Below are 18871 nucleotides of genomic sequence, written 5' to 3'. Positions count from 1 at the left end.
TGAGCTGCCCTAGGTCGACCAGATTGCCCCTAGGGCCTCGTGGGTTGTTGCCCTCCAACACAAAGAATGAGTAAGAAGAGAAACAAGAGAGTAAGAAGAAAGGAGAAGAACGAGAAAGAAAAAGAATGATTAGGGCCTTCAATAATGTCGAACACTTTAATGTTGGTCACTTTTGAGCCCGTTTTAAGGTATAATCACTCACGTCTAAAGTTGTCAACGACTTTACAATACAGTCTAACACCTTTGATTCGATGACTTTGGTTCATACAGTCTACGTTTCTATGATACTGATAGTTAAGATTCTTGACGGTCCTATCATATCATTAGAGCCCCGATCCGATAATTCTGAACCTAGTACTCGAGTGAACCGGAGCCTCTTTATCCTAATCTATACGAAGGCGACGAGACATCTAACGTCTCGATAGTGTAGTATACCACTCCTAGCCTCTTCATCCTCCTTCCCCTTCGCTCCCCTTCATCCTCCTTCCACTTCGCTTCCGCGCGACGCCACCACGCAGCATTTTCCGCTGCTGCCACTAAAATGAAGTAAAATGAGCGTCGTTATTAGTTACTACTCCACCATCGAAAAGTCCATTCTGCGCCCGAGCTCATATGCTCCCGCATGAACAGTAAAATCAAAAAAAAATTCAAAAAAATTCAATTTTTTTGAGAGAAACATTGACAAAAGTTCTAAGTGCCTGCAAAAAATCATCATGAAATCACATTCCTGTAAGGCGTGGAAAAAAAAAACAAATTCAGTGCTTCAAAATGCGTTTGAAAGTAGTTTTTTCAGAGTACTATTTTTGTTTTTTTGCCACGCCTTCTAGGAATGTGATTTCATGACGAATTTTTGTAGGCACTTAGAACTTTTGTCAATGTTTCTCCCAAAAAAAATTTAGAATTTTTTGAACTTTTTTTAATTTTTTTTCGATTTTACTGTTCATGCGGGAGCATATGAGCTCGGGTGTAGATTCCAAGCAGCGAGAGCTGAAGGGATTTTGGGGATTAGCCTAGGGTTTTAGGTTGGCCGAGGCGACGGCATGGGCTACCACCACCTCCTCGTCGTCTCGCCTCCGGCGCAGCCGCCGCCGCCGCGGCGCGTCTCCCTACCCTCCCGCTCGCCGCGGGGGGCCGTCACAGCCGCTGCCTCGCCCGACGCCGTCCGCTCCTTGTCGGTGGTGGCATCGTCGGCAGCCACGCGAAGGAGGGCCGTGCTCCTGGTCGGGATCTCCGTGTTCCCGCTCCTGCGCCTCCGTGACGCGGCGACCTCCGCCGTGCAGCCCTCAGCGGTCGATCTCGTCACTGGTGAGTAGGGCTCTGCTCAGCGTGGGGATGATCTATGAGATTCTTAGTTTGAAATCTGATGCGGATCTCCTAAAAAAAACTGATGCAAATGTTTCTTGAACACATTACCCTGGAGGTTGGAACCTTCACGGATCCTTGGAGATTTTCTGAAACTTTAGTCCGAAGCCTGCAAATGGTTAGCCGGCTAGGCTAATCATCCCCCTGAGGAAGTCAAAATCTTGTATGCGAATGGCCACTCTGCATGTTCTAAACCATCCCTGTTACGAAATAGTTTGGCCAAATCACTCGGCGGTGATAGTGCTGACTTACACTCATAAGAGTGTTTTTCTTATGTTCAGTTTTGTTAAATGTTATTTGTGCAACATTGAATGCAGTATGCTGCTTCCACAATAAAATGTATGCTCTGCTATCCATTTCATGTCAAATACCCCCTCCGTCCAGAATTACTTGTCACACTGTGACAAGTAATTCTGGGCGGAGGGAGTAGTAGTTTTGGAAAATGCCAATTGAATTGGCATGAACTAAGCATTTCTGCATCAGAAAGAGCATTTGTCCTTGTTCTAACTAGCTGATACGTGCGCGTAGGGGTGCAGGACGGCGTCCCGCAAAATCCCCGCAAAAACAGCCAGCTAGCACACAGCTAGTACAAATTGATATGACGTAGTTTAATTTTTCTATAACTGACTTTTTTAGCTTTGAATAGGAAGCGGGCCGGATTCGGGCGCCGCCCTGCACCCCTACCCGCGCGGCTTGCCTTCGTTAGTAGGACCGCGTGTTGTTTCCCGTATAATTTGTGAACTTTTACGTGTTTATTTATCTTTTGTTTGATTCAGCCTTTTCTTTGTTTCTATTGATATGTTGTTTACTTCCATTTTTAGGGGGGATGTTGTTTACTAGTTGTATGAATTGTGGGAAATAGTATTGTATCAAGTTTATTGCTTTATCCAAATTACACTGTCCACAGAGAAGAGAAAAACAAAATGACACCCACCTGAATGATACCTATGCTCAGCAGTGATTCGAGGCAGAGCATCCAAAATCAAAGCGACAAAAATGTAGACATCAGCAAAGGGTAAAATAAGACTTGCAGATCCAGTAAATATTAATGCCAAATGTATTGATGTTCAGCCTATCCAAGCAAAGTCATGATGCTCATATGCGTGTGTAGTGCACAATACATGTTTCAGAATGGAAGGATTTCCCTGTCTAGCCAGTGAACACCGAGGACTTAACCCAACATTTACACCATTGGTTATGACATCAATGGCAGGCAAAATCTCACTACAGCAACAGAAAGAAATTAGATTTGGTGAGGTCTTAATAGAAGTGGTTATGCATTTTAAACAGAGAGGAACTGTTATTATGACATGAAGGTCTAAATCTGTATATCTGACATGGATAGTTAGGATTTTTTTATTGCAAGCACAAGCACAATAGCATGCTCCTTATCCTGCAATCTCATAATATTTACTGTGACACAAAAAAGGTTCAAAGTTGCAATAGAAGGCCAAAAGGAAACATCGAAATAGGAAACCTCACAAAATATAATGTATAAGGTAATGTGTACTGCTTGCATTAGCTATGTGCCTGTGGCATTCCTGTAGATGTAATAGCTGTAGTTATTACATTGCAAAATGGTCAAATTATCAAAATAATTATTTGAACCTATACACAGCAAAATAAGTGGTGAATATGTTACTCCACATGTACACATTAGTAGCTAGTGTATGACACAAGACCAAGCTGATCCTACTTCAGTAGCTAATATATGATACAAAATCAACCATGGTACTACAAAGCTAAACCTACAGAAGCTTTTTAGCGATGCATTAACCTGAATGCAAAAATCAGCACTATGCTCACTTCATCAGCTGTAGCTTGATGTCTCAGGCTCATCTTCAGCGAAGATAATGTCCATATATCAGTGTATACATCAATTTTATTATGAGTACAGTTTCATTATCCATGGCCAATCTAATTTTATACTGCAACCTCTAAATTTATGCAGCAAGCCTTTTGATTTTTACATCAAGAGTTCATTATACAGGAAGATCTGAACTCATATATGACAATTTCAAATTCATTACCCATGGCCAATCTGGATTGCAACACCCCATGTCTTCAGACTACACATTACAGCTGAACCTTCAATGAGTTCACATCAACTGACAATCAATTGCAAAAAAATTTGGAAGCAAAAATACATCATATGTAGCAATAGCAACAGGCAAATGTATAAAATTCTCACAGGATAGGAAAAAAAGGGGAATGGCACCAGGGCAGGAGGAGTCGGGCTTCAGTACCAGCGTCGTCGCCGGCGGCATACTGGAAGACCCTGATCTGGGAAGCTACACGCAGCAGGACAACTGGAGTAGGAGCATCGCGCGTACTGGGCTCTCTTAAAAACGAAGAAGAAGGCCAGACCGGGGCGGAGAGGCGGCTGGAGGAGGGCGGAGGCCATCAGGGGCCGGCATGGGTAGGGGCGGGTCGAGGCGCCAAGGGAGGAGGCCTTGTGGAAGTCTGTACACAGCTACATCTACAGTTCAGGTGTTCTTGTGGAAAGGACGACGTTGCGGAGGAGCCGCGCAGGTCAGGGAGCGGGAACCGGTGGCCGCGGCCAGCCAGCGAGCATAAGCACAATCCCAGGCGTTCCTCTGGTAAGGCTACGGGCACGGCGCTTGCGCCGGCCATGACGGAGGTCCGGTGACAGGCGCTGCCGTTTGTGGGGCCTCTCGCTTGCTTCCTTCTTTCTCTTCACTTTTGACCGACCGAGAGAGGGAGAGAGAGCGCTATCAGGAAGTGGAGTAGAGCCTGATTGAGAGATTCACAGCGCAAAAGAAAATTGAGAGGCAGTCGTCGGCATCACAGGACCACCTCCGCTCTTCCCCGTCTCTTTCTCTCCTCCACGACTTCTCCTTTTCCTCGTCTCCGGCTCGGGCCACTGCTTGCTGTCTCCCATACCGTCGTTCACCACCGACGTCGACGCCTGGTACATAGCGTCGACGCCTGGTACATAGCAGGGATGGGATGTTTGCCGTTGCCATCCATGTGGGCAAGAGCAGCGGAGTAGGCAGATGGGGGAGGTGCAGTGGTGCACTCGGGGGACCTAGGTAGTGGCGGCTCGCCCCAGCCGTCAACATTGAGCAGGAGAAGAGGTCAGCCAACCCCACTTGAGGCATCCGCGTGCAGGATGCCATCCACAACGCCGTGGAGATGGACATGGCGGCGGAAGCGGGGTGGCGGTGGTGTAGCTGGGAAGAAGCGGGTGCTGTGGTTGGGGAGGAACGGGGCAATGGTGGAGCCATTTTATAAGCTCGTATAGCGGTGGGGCGGCGTGGATATGCCCGGAGTCTTCGAGAGAGAACCGGACACGTGAAGAGAATCGAGAGGAGGTTAGAAACCGACCAAAATATCTGCATCAAGTGAAGCGGAGGATGTGCGTCCAAAGTCATGGTTGGCAGCAAGATGCACACACAGGTTGTACCCCTCCTGGTCCCCAGAATTAACGTGTCCTCTCTTAATTCAGCCAGAGGCCCAAAAAAAAAAACTCCCAAAAAAGGATAAAAAGGATTCATACGGGTGATTGAGAATTACCTTATATGGGAATGAGTATGGGACATTTAATTAAGCAGATTGATCTGTGCTTTCATGCATTCACTTATGGGACGGTGTATCTGTAAAGCTAGGGAGAAAAATAGCCTTATTAAGTCCTAGCTTGATGTGATGAGTGCACAAAACCAGGAGTTACTCAAGCCTCTGGGAATATGTTATTACGGGCATGTTTGGTTGCCATCCATATTTTGCCACACTTGTGTGCCATAAGTGTGGCATGCCACAGTTTTTGTGGTGGCCAAATTGGTCGCCACACTTGTGGCTAGCAACTGAGTCTATGACAACTGGGGTATGTGACTGAAAAAGTGTGGCATGCCACAACTGTGGCTGCAACCAAACATTTGCCTCAATTTGCCACACTTGTAGCACAAAAGTATGGCAAAGTGTGGATGGCAACCAAACATGCCCTACGTCCTGCGTTCTGGTGTGAGGTACATTGACTAAAAAACAAAGGCATGCCTATTTGTGTTTTATTGATGATGCCACTTTTGAATTGATTAATGATATGATTGTTTTGCATGTTTTAGTGTGGTCACGTCTCTTTGTGAGAGCATTTATTTTTTTCAAGGTTATAAAGTAGCATGGCATTGGCCATTTGAGAAGCAGAGCAACAAAAGCCAAGTTTGTCCATGTGTACCCACTCTTTTTCACACCAATCTGATTTGCCCATTATTAGTCAGTTTCCTTATGTTATACTACCTGACTATGAGTTGATAAGCCTGATAAATTTATGGCATTGTTCTTACAGATAAAATGGACATTCAGATGTCTGAGGAAATGCAGCCTGAAGAAACTAGGGCTGGACCACCTCAGTCTGAGGTGAAAAGGCCATCTCCAGGGAATCCATTTGCAAGTCTCCTGAATGCAATTGCAGTTATTGCTTCTGGGCTTCTGGCTGGGCTTCTTGGTACTACTCAACGTGAAAAGAAGGCCTTGCAGTCAGCCATCTCATCTGTATGCCATCTACAAACCTTTGGTCACCATCTCATCTGCATCGCCACCATCCTAATTTTAAATACACGTAAATAGAAAATCTTAACTAACCTGTTAGCTCGAATATCAGTACGCTACATACTCAATTAAATGCTTCTTCTGCTGCTGCAAACTAGCGCAGTAGCACACATCACTTTAATGGCAAATTTGGTGTCTATCCCGCATTCATGGTATTCAGTTTGATTTAGCACTTGACATGTAAGTCCTGATGCATGCTTAAATGTCAGACATGACTTACAGTTAATCATCCTTTCTTTTAATTATTTTGCTCAGGATCTTGTTGTCCGACAAATGTTTCAAATTTATGTTCTCTGTTGTAAGTTACCTTTTTTGTGTGTGGCTGAATTTGATTCAGCATCTATGGTATGCATGCCTTGATAAGCTTCATCATCTTGAGACTCATTCCAGGTGGCCTTCTGTATTGTTTAAGGCTTTCAGTAATTGTTTAGAAATCCCAGCAAATGAAATATATACTATATGTTTACTTTGCTGATGTTCTATTGTTTGCCATGGGCCTTAATACTATGCACCTACTACTTTCACAGGGATGTTTCTGAATGCATATTTTCCTGCCCCTTTGTCTTGGTTGTTAACATGACCTGGATATATTTGATAAACCAAGATGAGTTGCTTTAGATATACTAGAATGGCTTTCACAGTGCAGAGATTATGTGTCAAAAACTTTCTTGAAATTCAATGTCTAAGTACATTGAATTCGTAAAGGACTATGAACTAACAAATCTGATGTTCTATTTCCCCAGATGGAGATCAAATTGGCTGAAGATGAGGCAGCGATGTCTTTGCTTAGAGAGAACTATGAGAAGAGGCTATTGGACGAACAAGTGGCACAGAAGAAACAAGCTAGGATGTTCCAGGACGAGGAAGCTTCTCTTCTTGATCAATTGGCTTCAACGAAGAGAACTGTAAAAAATTTAAATGAGGAAGTTATGAAGGAGAAGGAGCTAGTTGAACAGCTTAAACATGAAACACATGATCTTGAGATTAGCATTGCACAAGCAGAGGAAGACAAACATGCGTTTGAAGAAAATTTGAGGGACAAGTTGGAAACACTTGATATTTTACATGGCAAGGTAAATCTGCTTAGCCAAGATGTAAATGACAAGGAGGAAAACATTACAGAACTCAGTTCATCACTTTCAACCAAGGAAGGAGACTACCAGAGCCTGCACTTAATATTTAATCAGACTAAAGAGAGCCTGGAACATGCAAATTCTAGAATGGAGCAACTGGAGAAGTATGTTTATGCAGCTAAAAATGATATAAAATCAAAGATATCCTCAATTGATTCATTGAATGAGGATGTCCAAACAGTGTACAGTGCAAAGAGTGATGCCGAGGAAAAAATAAGCAAGTTAATGAAACAGTACACAGAATTGGAAGCTGCTTCTAAGACGAGGGCCTCTCACGATTCTGAACTATTGTCCAATAAAGATGGTCAGCTCAATCAACTCGAAGAACGACTTTCTACTGCATTAAGTGATTCTAGTGAAGACAGAATTATAATTGTTGAGTTAAACAGTGAATTGGAAGCTAACAGAACAATGCTACTCAATGAAGTTGAGGTCCGAAAAAAATTGTCAGATCTTGTCCAGTCCACTGAAGATGCACTTAAAGAATCCAGAAATGAGTTGTTCAAACTGTCCGAAGAGCTTAATGAAGTAAATATATCAAACCATGACTTGACAACCCAGATTTCAGAATTCACAAATGAGTCTAATGAAGTGAAACAGGCTCTGACTAAGAAAGTAGAAGAAGCGGAATCAGTTTCTAAAGCTCTTTTAGATGAATTGGCCTCAGTGAAGGAGATACATCAAAAGACACAAACAAATCTTGAAGTCACCTCTAATCAATTGGTGTCTATTACAGAAGTGCATGGTGAACTTAGTAAAGAATTGCTGGATGCATATAAAAAGTTAGAGTCCACAACAGATGAGCTTGTTAGAGAACGAAGGATTAATGCTACTTTAAATAGGGAGCTTGAGGCATTGGTGAAACAGTCGCAGGTGGAATCTGAAGCTAGAAGAGCTCTTCAAGCAGACTTGGATGAGGCCACTGTTTCACTAAATGAGGTGAATGAGAGTACATTATTTCTGTCTAATAAGCTTGATAACACTGTTTCCAGGATTTCTGCTATTAAAGAAGAGAAAGAGGCTCTTTCAGCGGCTCTTTCGGAGCAAAAGAAAAGTACAGCCGAAGCTCAGAAAAATATGGTGGATGCTCAGCATCTTATTAAAAGGCTTGGGATGGAGAGAGAGAATAGTGAAATCAGGAGTACAAAGCTTGAAGAGGAATTGGCCACAGCAAAAGGTGAGATGTTATATCTGAGGAGGCAGATTACTGCAAGTGGGTCACAGAATGCAGATGTTTTGGAAGCAAGCCCAACACCAAATTTCAACCAATCTCCGGAAGATCGTGTTCCAAATACCAGTAGTACTGATGCTGTACCTCCTCGTTCTGCTAAGAAGATTTATAGGAGAAGAAAAGACAGACCATAAACATGAGCATTACCAGAACATGTGATCTAGGACCATCAATCTTTAATTTGCTCTCATTTTAGCACTTTATGATAAATGTTCTTATTTAACTTCCAACATTTGAAAGCTAGCATGTTAGACTACCCTATAGTAGCTCCAACTCTTTTTGTTGTAGCTCTAAAAGAAGACCCTTCTGGTTTCCATGATCCATATGCTAGATTGTGAGGGAATTGCAAATGTATGTTAATCTGTGTGCAAATGTGTTGTTGTTGTTGTCTCGAGTGCTTCATGAATTATAATATGGTGACTCTTGCTATCTTCTTACTAAAACACTCCAAACTGCACGTGCAATCTGCTTATCCATCATTATGTTAATTACGTAGGCATGCTTCTATTCTGGTACTGTTTACTTGTCTGTCTCATGTTCTGCATTTTTATAATGTACCTACATTCTCCTGATTCATTTTACTCGAGCGCGAATTATGAGATGCCGGGAGGAAGTTTATTAGTGCCTTGACATCTTCTGCTGGATTTGCGAGCATTGGGATTTTGAGAAAGAACAAAGTTCCCAGACTTTGGGTCAAAAGGTATGCAGCTTCCTTTCACCTCCCATTCCTCCCAAACATATGGTGCTGCAAAAACTTGGCCTTGTGCTGCTTATATATGAAAACCATGCTGACTATTTTCAATTTTTCATGCTGGGTCTTAGCATACTGTTCTTTCTGTTTTATTGCATGCCCTATTGTTATATACTCCCTCTGTTCCTAAATATTTGTCTTTCTAGAGATTTCGACAAGTGACTAGATACGGAGCAAAATGAGTGAATCTACACTCTAAAATATGTCTATATACATCCATATGTGGTAGTCCATTTGAAATCTCTAAAAAGACAAGTATTTAGGAACGGAGGGAGTATTTATCTGTATCTTGCCAGAATCTGGTCTTCAGATACCAGAATAGTTAGTGTCGACCGAATTAGGTATGTGTTTCTAAATTCTTAATGTCCCACTGTCCTTTTCCCTGATTACATGTTGTCATTTGTCAGGAATTTGCTACTTTGGTTCACAAGACTTCCTTTTGTAGGAAGCGGATTTGTAGCACCCGGGTGCTCCACACCCCTATACGAACATTAAATTCAGAAAAATACCGATTTTTTTTTTTAGATTTTGGGATATCAAACCTGGGGTCCCGATCTACTTCCGTGTGAAAATTCGTGAAAAAATACCAGGAAACGTATTTGTGGCAGTAAAGACAAAATTCCTATGTATAGAAAAAAACTGTTTGGACGGATTTTTGTTCGGACAGTATTTCCTTCGCCACGGATACGTTTCCTGGTATTTTTTTTCACGAAATTTCACACGGGAGTAGATTGAGAACTATCCCCAAATTTCAGATATTTTTTATTTTTTTGGGTATTTTTTACGATTAATATTCGTATAGGGGTGTGAAGCACCCAGGAGCTCCTGTGTATTTTGCTCCTTTTGTATCTCTCCTTTGCCAACACTATAGTAAAGAGGGGGGGTCCCTACTGCATATTCACAAGCAGTGATAGGGAGATTTACAGAAGGCCCTCTGCCCTCAGCATTGTGACACGGTAGGGATAACCTGAAGACTTGCCAGTAAAAATGACTTGTTTATTCTGATGAGGATCTGAATAGTCCATCCCTGATTCCATGCGGCCATGGTGTCCTAATTATTGACAAATTGCATCTATAGTATTTTCACCAGAATGTTTAAATGTAGGACCGCCATATATCTAACCACAGTTCTATGTTAGCATGTGCAACTATGGTTTGGGTTGAACACACCATGTTCAAGTGATTCTCATGTTCCTTTGTTATCAGGATGCCTTTAGGTTGCACCCACTTTTGCTGACTTTATTGCAGCTGTACTTCCCAGTTTGCTCTCTTTGAAATGTCCAAATCTTCCACAATGAGCATTGCGAGCACTACCCACTAGTTGCCATACAGACATATGGTACAAATAATATGCCCTTCCATATCGACAACGGCAGTCTGTCTGTGTGGAAGGAATGGAAGGATGCAGATCATTTGCTATCTTACCTGAGTTGTAACTAATGGTACCGCTCTCTGGATGTACACATGGGGCATATTGAAGCCGATGGCCAGGAGAGGAGATTCTGTAGAGTGGAACCCGGTGTGACCTGCGCGTGGACAGCGTACGGCTGTGGCTGCACACATTTGGTGCTCGGCACAGGATGTCTACATGGGATGCGGATCGACCGGCTGGGCGCGGCAGTGGCTGGCACATGTTGGGCGCGGGGAATTGCAGGGCGTGGCAGGCGTGACGTCTCCCGAGCGCAAGGTGGAGGGCTCTGCTAGTTCTCTGCTCTACTGCTTCGCTCGAGCGGCTTTGATCTTGATCGGGTGCGAGTTGGGTCTCTAATCTGGTTCCTGGTGATGCCTGGTGGTGAAGATCACGGTTGTGGGCGACGGCTATGGCCGAGGGTCGGTGTAGTGGATCATCGGATCCTGCGGTCAGATCAGGGTCGGCCTTGGCAGGTGGGTTGGTTGGTGGGTGGTAGTCGGTGGGCTGCTGGTGCGGGCGATAGCAGGTGGTCGGTACATCTTCAGGAGAGTTCCTCTTTTTGGTCTTAATCGGAACCGGCGATGGTGGCGCTCATGGGTGCCGCAACCTTTCTTGAGGTGTCTTTAGGCTTGTCCATGTGGTTTATTGAGGCAGCGGTTTTAGGGTGCTTATTTCTGTTTTGCAATGATGATAATGATGTGGAGAGGTGCTTTGGAAAAAAAAAAATTTGATGTGGAGAAGAGTTTGCCTCGCAGCTTGGGCTTCGGTAGTCGGTTCTGCTAGGCGTGTCCAAAGAGCTCTTTCATTTGCCCACCCCTAGCATTATGTCAAATGAGGCACAGCCTCAATCTTAAAGGAAATTTTAGCCTTCAATAGACGTGTAAAGATCTATCTGGGCCCAACCTCATCAGCCATTGCTGCTATAACGAAAGGTAAAAGTAAACGTTGGCCTATTGAACACAGTCACACAGCACAACATGCAGCGGATCAGTGGACCATACAAGTGGATCCGGTGATGATGCCGAACCTATGTAAACAGTCCTAAACTTTAACTTTTGATCTTGTCCATCTCGGTGTCCTGGGGCTGGGGGTTGCTCAAGTGCCCACTGCTGTACGCATTTGTGGTGGGGGCTTCAGTTTGTTGGGCCACTTGCTTGGAGCCACACAAAGCTATGATCACAATGCTGGGAATGGAAGCACATGCATAAACTTCTCGTCTTTTTTTTTTCTTTGACACCTGCATAAACTTCAGTCTGTTAGCGCGAGTGGCATACGAAAGTTGGACGCCTAACACACCGACCTGGATAACTACCACCATGCATCTGCTTGTACGCATGCACCCCAACAATGGCCCGGCTTAACCACTTGGTTTGGCCCCATTTTTCAGCGCGTTTGCTAATGGTTGATCATTTGAAAACGGAACCAGCGTCAGCTGCTTGAAAACGGAATCAGCATGATGGTTTCCCTGAAAGAGAAGGTCGGGCACATAGCACCGGGGCCGATACGTCATCTCCGGTTGGACCGGGTCGAGAACAATCTGGAGACGGGGATGACATGGCTAAAGAGAAATCGAGGGTTGGCAGGTGTGTGTGCCGTCATGGGATGGTCGCCGGCGTTGAAGCAGGGGAGAGGGGCGCAGGTCAACAGGAGTACAAGGAGGAAGACGAAGGCGGCAAATCGACTAACGCAATTTTTCTCGGCCAATGCCGTGGTTTGTCGTGTACTAGTTCAGCCCCCCAAAGGGCGGCGGCGGTAAATCACATTTTTTTTCCTAGGCATGTGTATAGCCAGTCTCATTTTTCGTATATCAAAGAGTTAACCCAGAGGCGGCAATCTCTTTTATTTATCTTGGATGCATTAACTCACATATTTTTATTCTCTACCTTGCATTTCTGTAAATCTTCACGCTGTCGAAATTTGGTGCACCAGTGGACATGTTTGGTGAGCTTCTTCTATGAAGTACACCGAGTGATAGCCTGTTCTTGACCCCAGCACAGCAAACACTGGCCACCGGCCAGCGCCAAGGTTTCCCGGCCGGCCGTGCCTTGGTCATCCAGAAACAAGCATAGCAGTGCCCACCCAGCCTCCTCCCCGCTCGGGATTTCTGGCCGTCGGATCAGTTTTTGATGCGTTCTGGGCCGTCCGATCACGCCCTCAGATGATATCGGCCATCGGATCAAGCCCGGATCACTGCTACAATGAATAGTGATGAATAGTAGTCTCCATTCGGATTTTCTTACTGACTTTTCTTACTCCACAATTACTTTGCTCCCTCACTGACGTGTGGGGTCACTCGCTGGTGGGCCGCGCCTGTCATCGACTTTGGCTAGGAGTGTGGACTGTGCAGCGCGTGGCCTCCGTGAGCGGGCAAATATCCCGTGCCACCGCCGATAATACCGAGCCCCGCCGAGGGCAATTTTGTCATTTCACGTGTCCGGCCCCGGTTGGCTGGAGAGTGGATGGGGGTGAGGGTGCCTGTCTCCCTTCCTCCCGATCCTCACTCCGCCAATCCCCTCTCTTCCTCCTGTCGCCCCCATGGCGCCGCCGCCCCTGCCTCCTCACCTCCCGTGGCCCGCCCTCCCCGTCGCGTCTCTTCTCTCCATCGCCAGTCGCGGAAGCCGCTGCGCTCCTCTTCCTCCCTAGCTGCACCACGCGGGAGGGCAAGAAGTTGACCCGAGGTCACCCGCCTCCAATCCGACGTGCGAGGCACCCAGAGGCTCCCTCCAGTCAAATCCGTCCGCCTCCCACGCCGGCATCATCCAGCACGAGTTTACCTCGTCGTCGTTCTCCTCCAAGCGTCCCGTGCGAGACGAGCCGGCCAGATCCACCGCATCCATCCCTGCTCGTCGGCAACAGGTGGGGATCCGCCTCGTCCAGCCCAACACGGGGAGGGCCGGGACGGGAGCGGCGACGGCGAGGTGTCTCTCGCTCTCACCCGTTCTTCTGCTTGCGCATCTTATCCCCGTCCTCACGCTGCCGCCTCTGTCCCTGTCGCCCATTCTCTAGAGGCGGCGGCTGGCGCTGGCGTCCACGACCTCACCAAAGCAAGGAAGGAAGGAGGAGCAGGCTCCAGCGCCGGGTGCCTAAGATCGGCACACCTCCTCCCGATGTGAGTTTCAGTTGGAATAATTTTTTCCTGCTGACTGTATGCGTTTGCCGGAATACATCTCTACTTTGTGCGTGTTGTGACAGTGTTAAGCGTAAAATACCATTTATTCACAAGAGATGGATTAATAGGCGAATATATACTTGCAGGCACAACAGATCTTGGAATACTACTGCTAATGAATGTTTAATCTCATCTCCACAAAGTTGCTTAGTAGATCTTACTTTTTTGAGAATCTTTGGTCTGATGTATACTTGCAGGTTTATCTAGATGAAAAGGGTCTTTAAATATTAGGCTGATGCTTCAACTAAGAACGTCTCCTTTTTAGTCTATAGCGGATATCGTCTAACACTGCTTTCGTACTAACATGTATTTTCATATGGCCGAACAAATCAACTGCTAGAGATTTCAAAAACTGTTCAACTATGCATTTTTTGATGACATCTTTTTTGATCACTTTTTTGGACTTTAACTCCCTGTTGTATGTATGTATATTAATTTTCAGTGGATAAATTTCAAGGGTTTTAACCTTTTCCTTTACACTTCCTAGCGACCCAGACCAGCGCCATGGCAACAAGCTTGCCCCCCTACCCCGACCTTGAACTTGAGCGGCCAATACCACCATGACTTGGCGGCATAGCTGGTGGAACCGGCGTCCATAAGCGAGCCATCGTCCAGATGGCTGCCGCGCTTCCGCTCAGCAGGTACTACTCCCTTTATCTCATCTTCTCATCAGCTAAATGAACACATGTGTTTCGTCCGCCTTTTGTTCTCTTGGATCCAAGAACCATTCCTTCGTCCCAAATCCAGAACGATATTCCTTTTTTATCTGGTTTGGGATTTTAATTAGGAAGATTTTTTCTAGGTAGAGGAGTAGAGCCATTGTTTCCAAGGTTAGTAGTGAGGTGTTGCAGATTAGAGCACCATCGGCAGTTTTTTAGCACCATGGCAAGGCAGAGGTGCTCCGTGTGCCCGGCATCTTCAAAAGAATCATCTCATGCAGTATTCCAGAAATGTAGCATTATGTAAAAGTCTGGTTATGAAAATCATATGAGCAGAGATACCACACTAATCAACTTTCTGCATTAGATTACTTAGTTGTGAGCTAGAACCTGAAGAAAAGTGAAGCAAGCTAGATACATAAAAATTAGGCACTCCCTGCAACTCCAATACCAAATAGGCAGACAGACATCTTGGCATTCGACAGTAGGAGACGATGAGCTTGAGAAGTGAGATGGTTCTGTTGAAGTAACGGTGCGTTTGGGCGGTCTGGCCGTTGACCATTGCGTCCATATGTGGGGTTGGCTGGTCCTGCACCTCTTCCGGCGGTAGCGATTGGGCGACAGCTGAAGATCCTTCTCAAATTTGAACTCCATTTTTTTACGATTCCCTATTTTTTGCACACTGATGATCACATTTTTGAACTGTATAATTGATTCCCTATTTTTTGCACACTGATGATCACATTTTTGGACAGCATAATTAATCTTGGTATGGTTTATAGCTTCCTGCTACAACTCTTACCATTGTCCAATCAAGTTCATCCATGTCAAACACTATCGACTTGAAACAGAGTAGTGTCAAAGAGAAGGTTTGATTGTACTATTTAATCGCTCATCAATTTCATTTTCTACTTTCTTTAGTTGGAAAACTTCAACCTAAAAAATAAACTGGTGGTCTATACGAAATAACACATCAGTTTTCTACTGATTTATGCCTCACTTTTTATTTGTCTCAACAGATTAGAGTAATAAATTGATGGTCATTCTCTACTTTGTATTTGTATTTTTTTATGAGATTGATCCAAGAAAGAATGACATGTATGCAATACTCACTAAATTGTAGGGTTGTATAGCAAGGCTTATAGTCTCGAATTATTACTGTAGATTGTCTTATTTTATAAAGTATTTTGTTTAGTGAATATATATTCCAAAATTTCTCACGTACTGTGTCTGTAGAGGAGAAAGGACCTGATTGCAGGACACTAAAATATTATTGGCTGTCAAAGCTCCGCGGTCGCTTACACATGTATATTATCCATGTAGTCTCGGTTATCTAGGATCAATTACAACAAGGCAGTTGGATATTTTTTATAATGGTGACACATTTTCTTAATTTAATATACTTCCATATCACTATGTTGATTTATTCATGCTATTTTGACGAGGATGGCATCGATGCCAGTTCATGGCTATGCAAGGCATCAGTGCTTGATGATTCGTCAGAGTGATGCGTTACTCGTTGGGGACTTAATTTGCAGCGGAAGCAGATGCTGTAAACTCTGAAAACTAGATTAATTTTGCTCATATGACACAAACACAATGGCATTTTTTCTGAGGGAGTTGATCATGCTTGCCTTTCCCTGAGCTCCAGCTATTCACGCTACCGCATATAATATCCATCGTAGCTATATAGATGTCGCCATCATAATCTGGACTACTGCCTTAATTTCAAAAGGGTACAATATTATTTTCAGTTTGTATACCTTTATGTAGTGTTGTAGCTTGGTTTGTTTGAAATTTTAGTGTTCATGTTAACAATCACTAAAAATGATACAATTGTGGATGTAGGTTTCTGAAACAATCACTAAAAAAGATAAATATGCAAGTGATGATAGATTGTTGTTACCATGTGGATCTTAAGTTCCACCATTTCCTAATTTTGCTCTCCAGTCCGCCTCTAGGTTTCTCGGCAAGGCGACGGTGTGCGAACCATGTGCGCCTGCCTAGCTGTATTGCGTCTCGCGGATGCGGCGGATGTGGCACATGAGCAGATGAAAGAGGAATAACTGAAGCCCCAATGCCTCCACACATTCTTGCTCCCTGACAATGGGAGTACTAGGTTGCAAACTCCTTTCCCTTCCCTTATATTTACAATATGATGATGACTATATGATGATAGTGTTGTTATAAAGGTGAGATGCCACCACAATGTTTCAGAGGCTCACATCTGTCAGTACTCATTAGATAGAACTTGTGTTGCAGTTTTTCTTATGTGCTTCTCTAAATTCTCTGTTGGCCATCGTCTATCTCTCCTGCATAGCTAGCCCGGTGCCATGTCAGAAGCTAAACCAAAACTTTTAAGATGCTTGTGTAGCAAAATGCGTTTGGAGATGCTCATTTATCTTTCAGTTACTCTGTATAAAGTGTCATATTCTATTTGGTTTTGGTTACTGGTGATGTCTAATTCTCCATGCTTCTTAACAATGATGGCTATGCCCAACCTGCTCATATTAATCAACAATAACAGCTCAGTTGTATCCAGTATTTCCTATTCATTGGTTATAACAATTGACTTGTGTGTAGGATTCGTCCAGTATATATTCTGGGATAAACAATGGTTTGGCGATGCTATTAGTTCATGAAAAGTTTGAGGATTTTTGATATTATTTTATTGTTAACGAGTCATGCCAGTAAGCTTTATGTATTTGTTCGCCGTGGGGAGCAATGGGGCATTGCACACTTACCTATGTACTCCCTCCGTAAAGAAATATAAGAGCATGTAGATCACTAAAGTAGTGATCTAAATGCTCTTATATTTCTTTACAGAGGGTGTATATTGCTACCTGGTTATGTTGGTCTTTCGTATACAGGCCTTGCTATCATTATGTATGGTCCTTCTTGCCTAATGTGTATTATGAATGGTATTTCAACCTGTGGAATGTATTCCTAATCTTGGTCTATAGAACTGCCTTTCTGAATTTGATGTCTCAGTTGTACTCGAACAAGAGCGCACGGAGGGAGCTCTTCTACGCCACCCCGGCGACAGGAACAAGGAAAATCCAGTCGATGGTGCCACCAATGAACAAGGTAAACATGAGTTGTCGGTCACTTATAAATTCCGTACTTTTGTAATGTCGATCTAGGATTCATGTGAGTAAATCTTTCTGTTCTTTGGGCCGTGTACAAAAATATTGTTCGGTTTTCAGTAGCTGCAGTTCTATGGTTGTGAAAGCCTCATGGTCCATTAGAACACCTATTTTAGATAGAATACTCCAGATCTATTGACTGTGATTTAGTTGTGGCATTGATTTTTATTTGGTCGAATACTCACCTAATGAATCTATTAAACGATCTAAATACCACCAATTCACATATTAGCTTGTGCCACCGTTGATTCTTTACTTATCGTGTTATTCTTATTTTTGAGCTTGCAGGCCTGGCACATTCTATTACCAAATATATTATTATACATATCTAATCGTTTGTCGTCTCAGGCACAGAGCATGAGGTGTTTGCACCAATTGCTTTCTTCGCACCACGGCCATGGCTTTGATCGTCGATGGACGTCACCAATCACCTATTCTAACTCTGGCAAGTACCCGATGATATATGATGCCACCGGCTCTTGTGATGTACCATGTAAACAACCGTGTGATCTCCCTCTTCTTTTGTGAACACGGCCTGGCGCGTCTATCCATCCTTTTGTACTCAATATCTACCTTGTATGAACATTGCATGGATGGACATTGCATCCTTCAATTTATCATGTATGAACATTTGCATCCTTTATAATGTGTTTACTATCTTTCTGGTCGCTATGGAGATGTGTTGTACTATATATCATCTGGTGTCCTTCGATGATGTCTTGCCCTCCCTTCGTTCCAAAATAGATGACCCAACTTTATACTAACTTTAGTATAAAATTGGGTCATCTATTTTGGAATGGAGGGAATACATGTGAATGTTTGTTTGTTATCCTATTTGAATACGTACGCTAAGCCTGACTTCCTACTAACTTGAGCATTACTTGCTTGGCTAGATCGTTGGGACCGGCATCCTCGCGCCAAGGCGCGCTGCCGATCTAGTAAATACTACCTTGCACTATTTCCTCGGTCTTTTCTTAGGTACATCCGGCATCCACCGTAGCCTTGTGATGCTTTTTCTCTTTTATTTCTGGCAAACATAAACCCCTGATTTATCTTTGAGGGTTTCTTGGATTCAAATGATTTTCATATGATTTTTAAGGGATTAGAATTCTTAGAGCATCTACAACTGGAGTTGGCCTATCCGAGCCCCGTATACGTCCCCGCAGACGCACCCGCGGGCAGCGCTGGGCGGGTCTTCATTTGTCCTCCTTCACAACTACAGTACCAGACTCCTCCTATCCCAAATACCCAAATCCATGCATGTTCATCATATAACACAAATTCGTCACAAATTCAACAATATGAAGTAATCAATAATTCATTACATGCCAAAATAAAGCTCAACAGTACATACATAGATAGGCAATACACGAATGAATCAATGACTTCAATTGTCGCGACATTGATCCTCTTCTTCATGCAGACCAACCGTTTCTTCCTTTC

General features: G+C 44.0%; 1 protein-coding gene and 1 long non-coding RNA gene across 8 annotated transcripts; both read left to right on the top strand.

Moving 5' to 3' along the window:
* The first annotated feature begins 974 nt into the window (after positions 1-974).
* LOC123115021 (MAR-binding filament-like protein 1) lies at positions 975-8656 on the top strand. The gene is made up of 3 exons (XM_044536330.1): positions 975-1305; positions 5666-5871; positions 6672-8656. Exons 1-3 carry the CDS (start codon positions 1041-1043, stop codon positions 8424-8426), a joined length of 2226 nt encoding a protein of 741 aa, XP_044392265.1. The 5' UTR covers positions 975-1040; the 3' UTR covers positions 8427-8656.
* Positions 8657-12871: 4215 nt separating this feature from the next.
* On the top strand, positions 12872-18087 carry LOC123114993 (uncharacterized). Of its 7 annotated transcripts, none has more exons than XR_006456584.1 (4): positions 12872-13310; positions 13461-13563; positions 14111-17369; positions 17777-18087. It is a non-coding gene; the product is annotated as an uncharacterized lncRNA (long non-coding RNA). The 7 variants fall into 7 exon arrangements; XR_006456583.1 differs by having other exon boundaries at positions 12872-13372; XR_006456587.1 differs by having other exon boundaries at positions 12872-13563; positions 14111-15834; positions 16233-17369.
* The last annotated feature ends 784 nt before the right edge of the window (positions 18088-18871 follow it).

The sequence above is a fragment of the Triticum aestivum genome, chromosome 1B, assembly GCF_018294505.1.
Source record: "Triticum aestivum cultivar Chinese Spring chromosome 1B, IWGSC CS RefSeq v2.1, whole genome shotgun sequence".
Classification (NCBI taxonomy): Eukaryota; Viridiplantae; Streptophyta; class Magnoliopsida; order Poales; family Poaceae; genus Triticum; species Triticum aestivum.
This window is presented reverse-complemented; position numbering and strand designations above follow the sequence as displayed.

Bases quoted from the DNA above. Each gene is read 5' to 3' on its own strand.
- LOC123115021 (XM_044536330.1), top strand. From the start codon at position 1,041: ATGGGCTACCACCACCTCCTCGTCGTCTCGCCTCCGGCGCAGCCGCCG. The intron at 1,306-5,665 runs GTGAGTAGGGCT...TTGTTCTTACAG, and splicing joins AGCGGTCGATCTCGTCACTG to ATAAAATGGACATTCAGATG. The intron at 5,872-6,671 runs GTATGCCATCTA...CTATTTCCCCAG, and splicing joins TGCAGTCAGCCATCTCATCT to ATGGAGATCAAATTGGCTGA.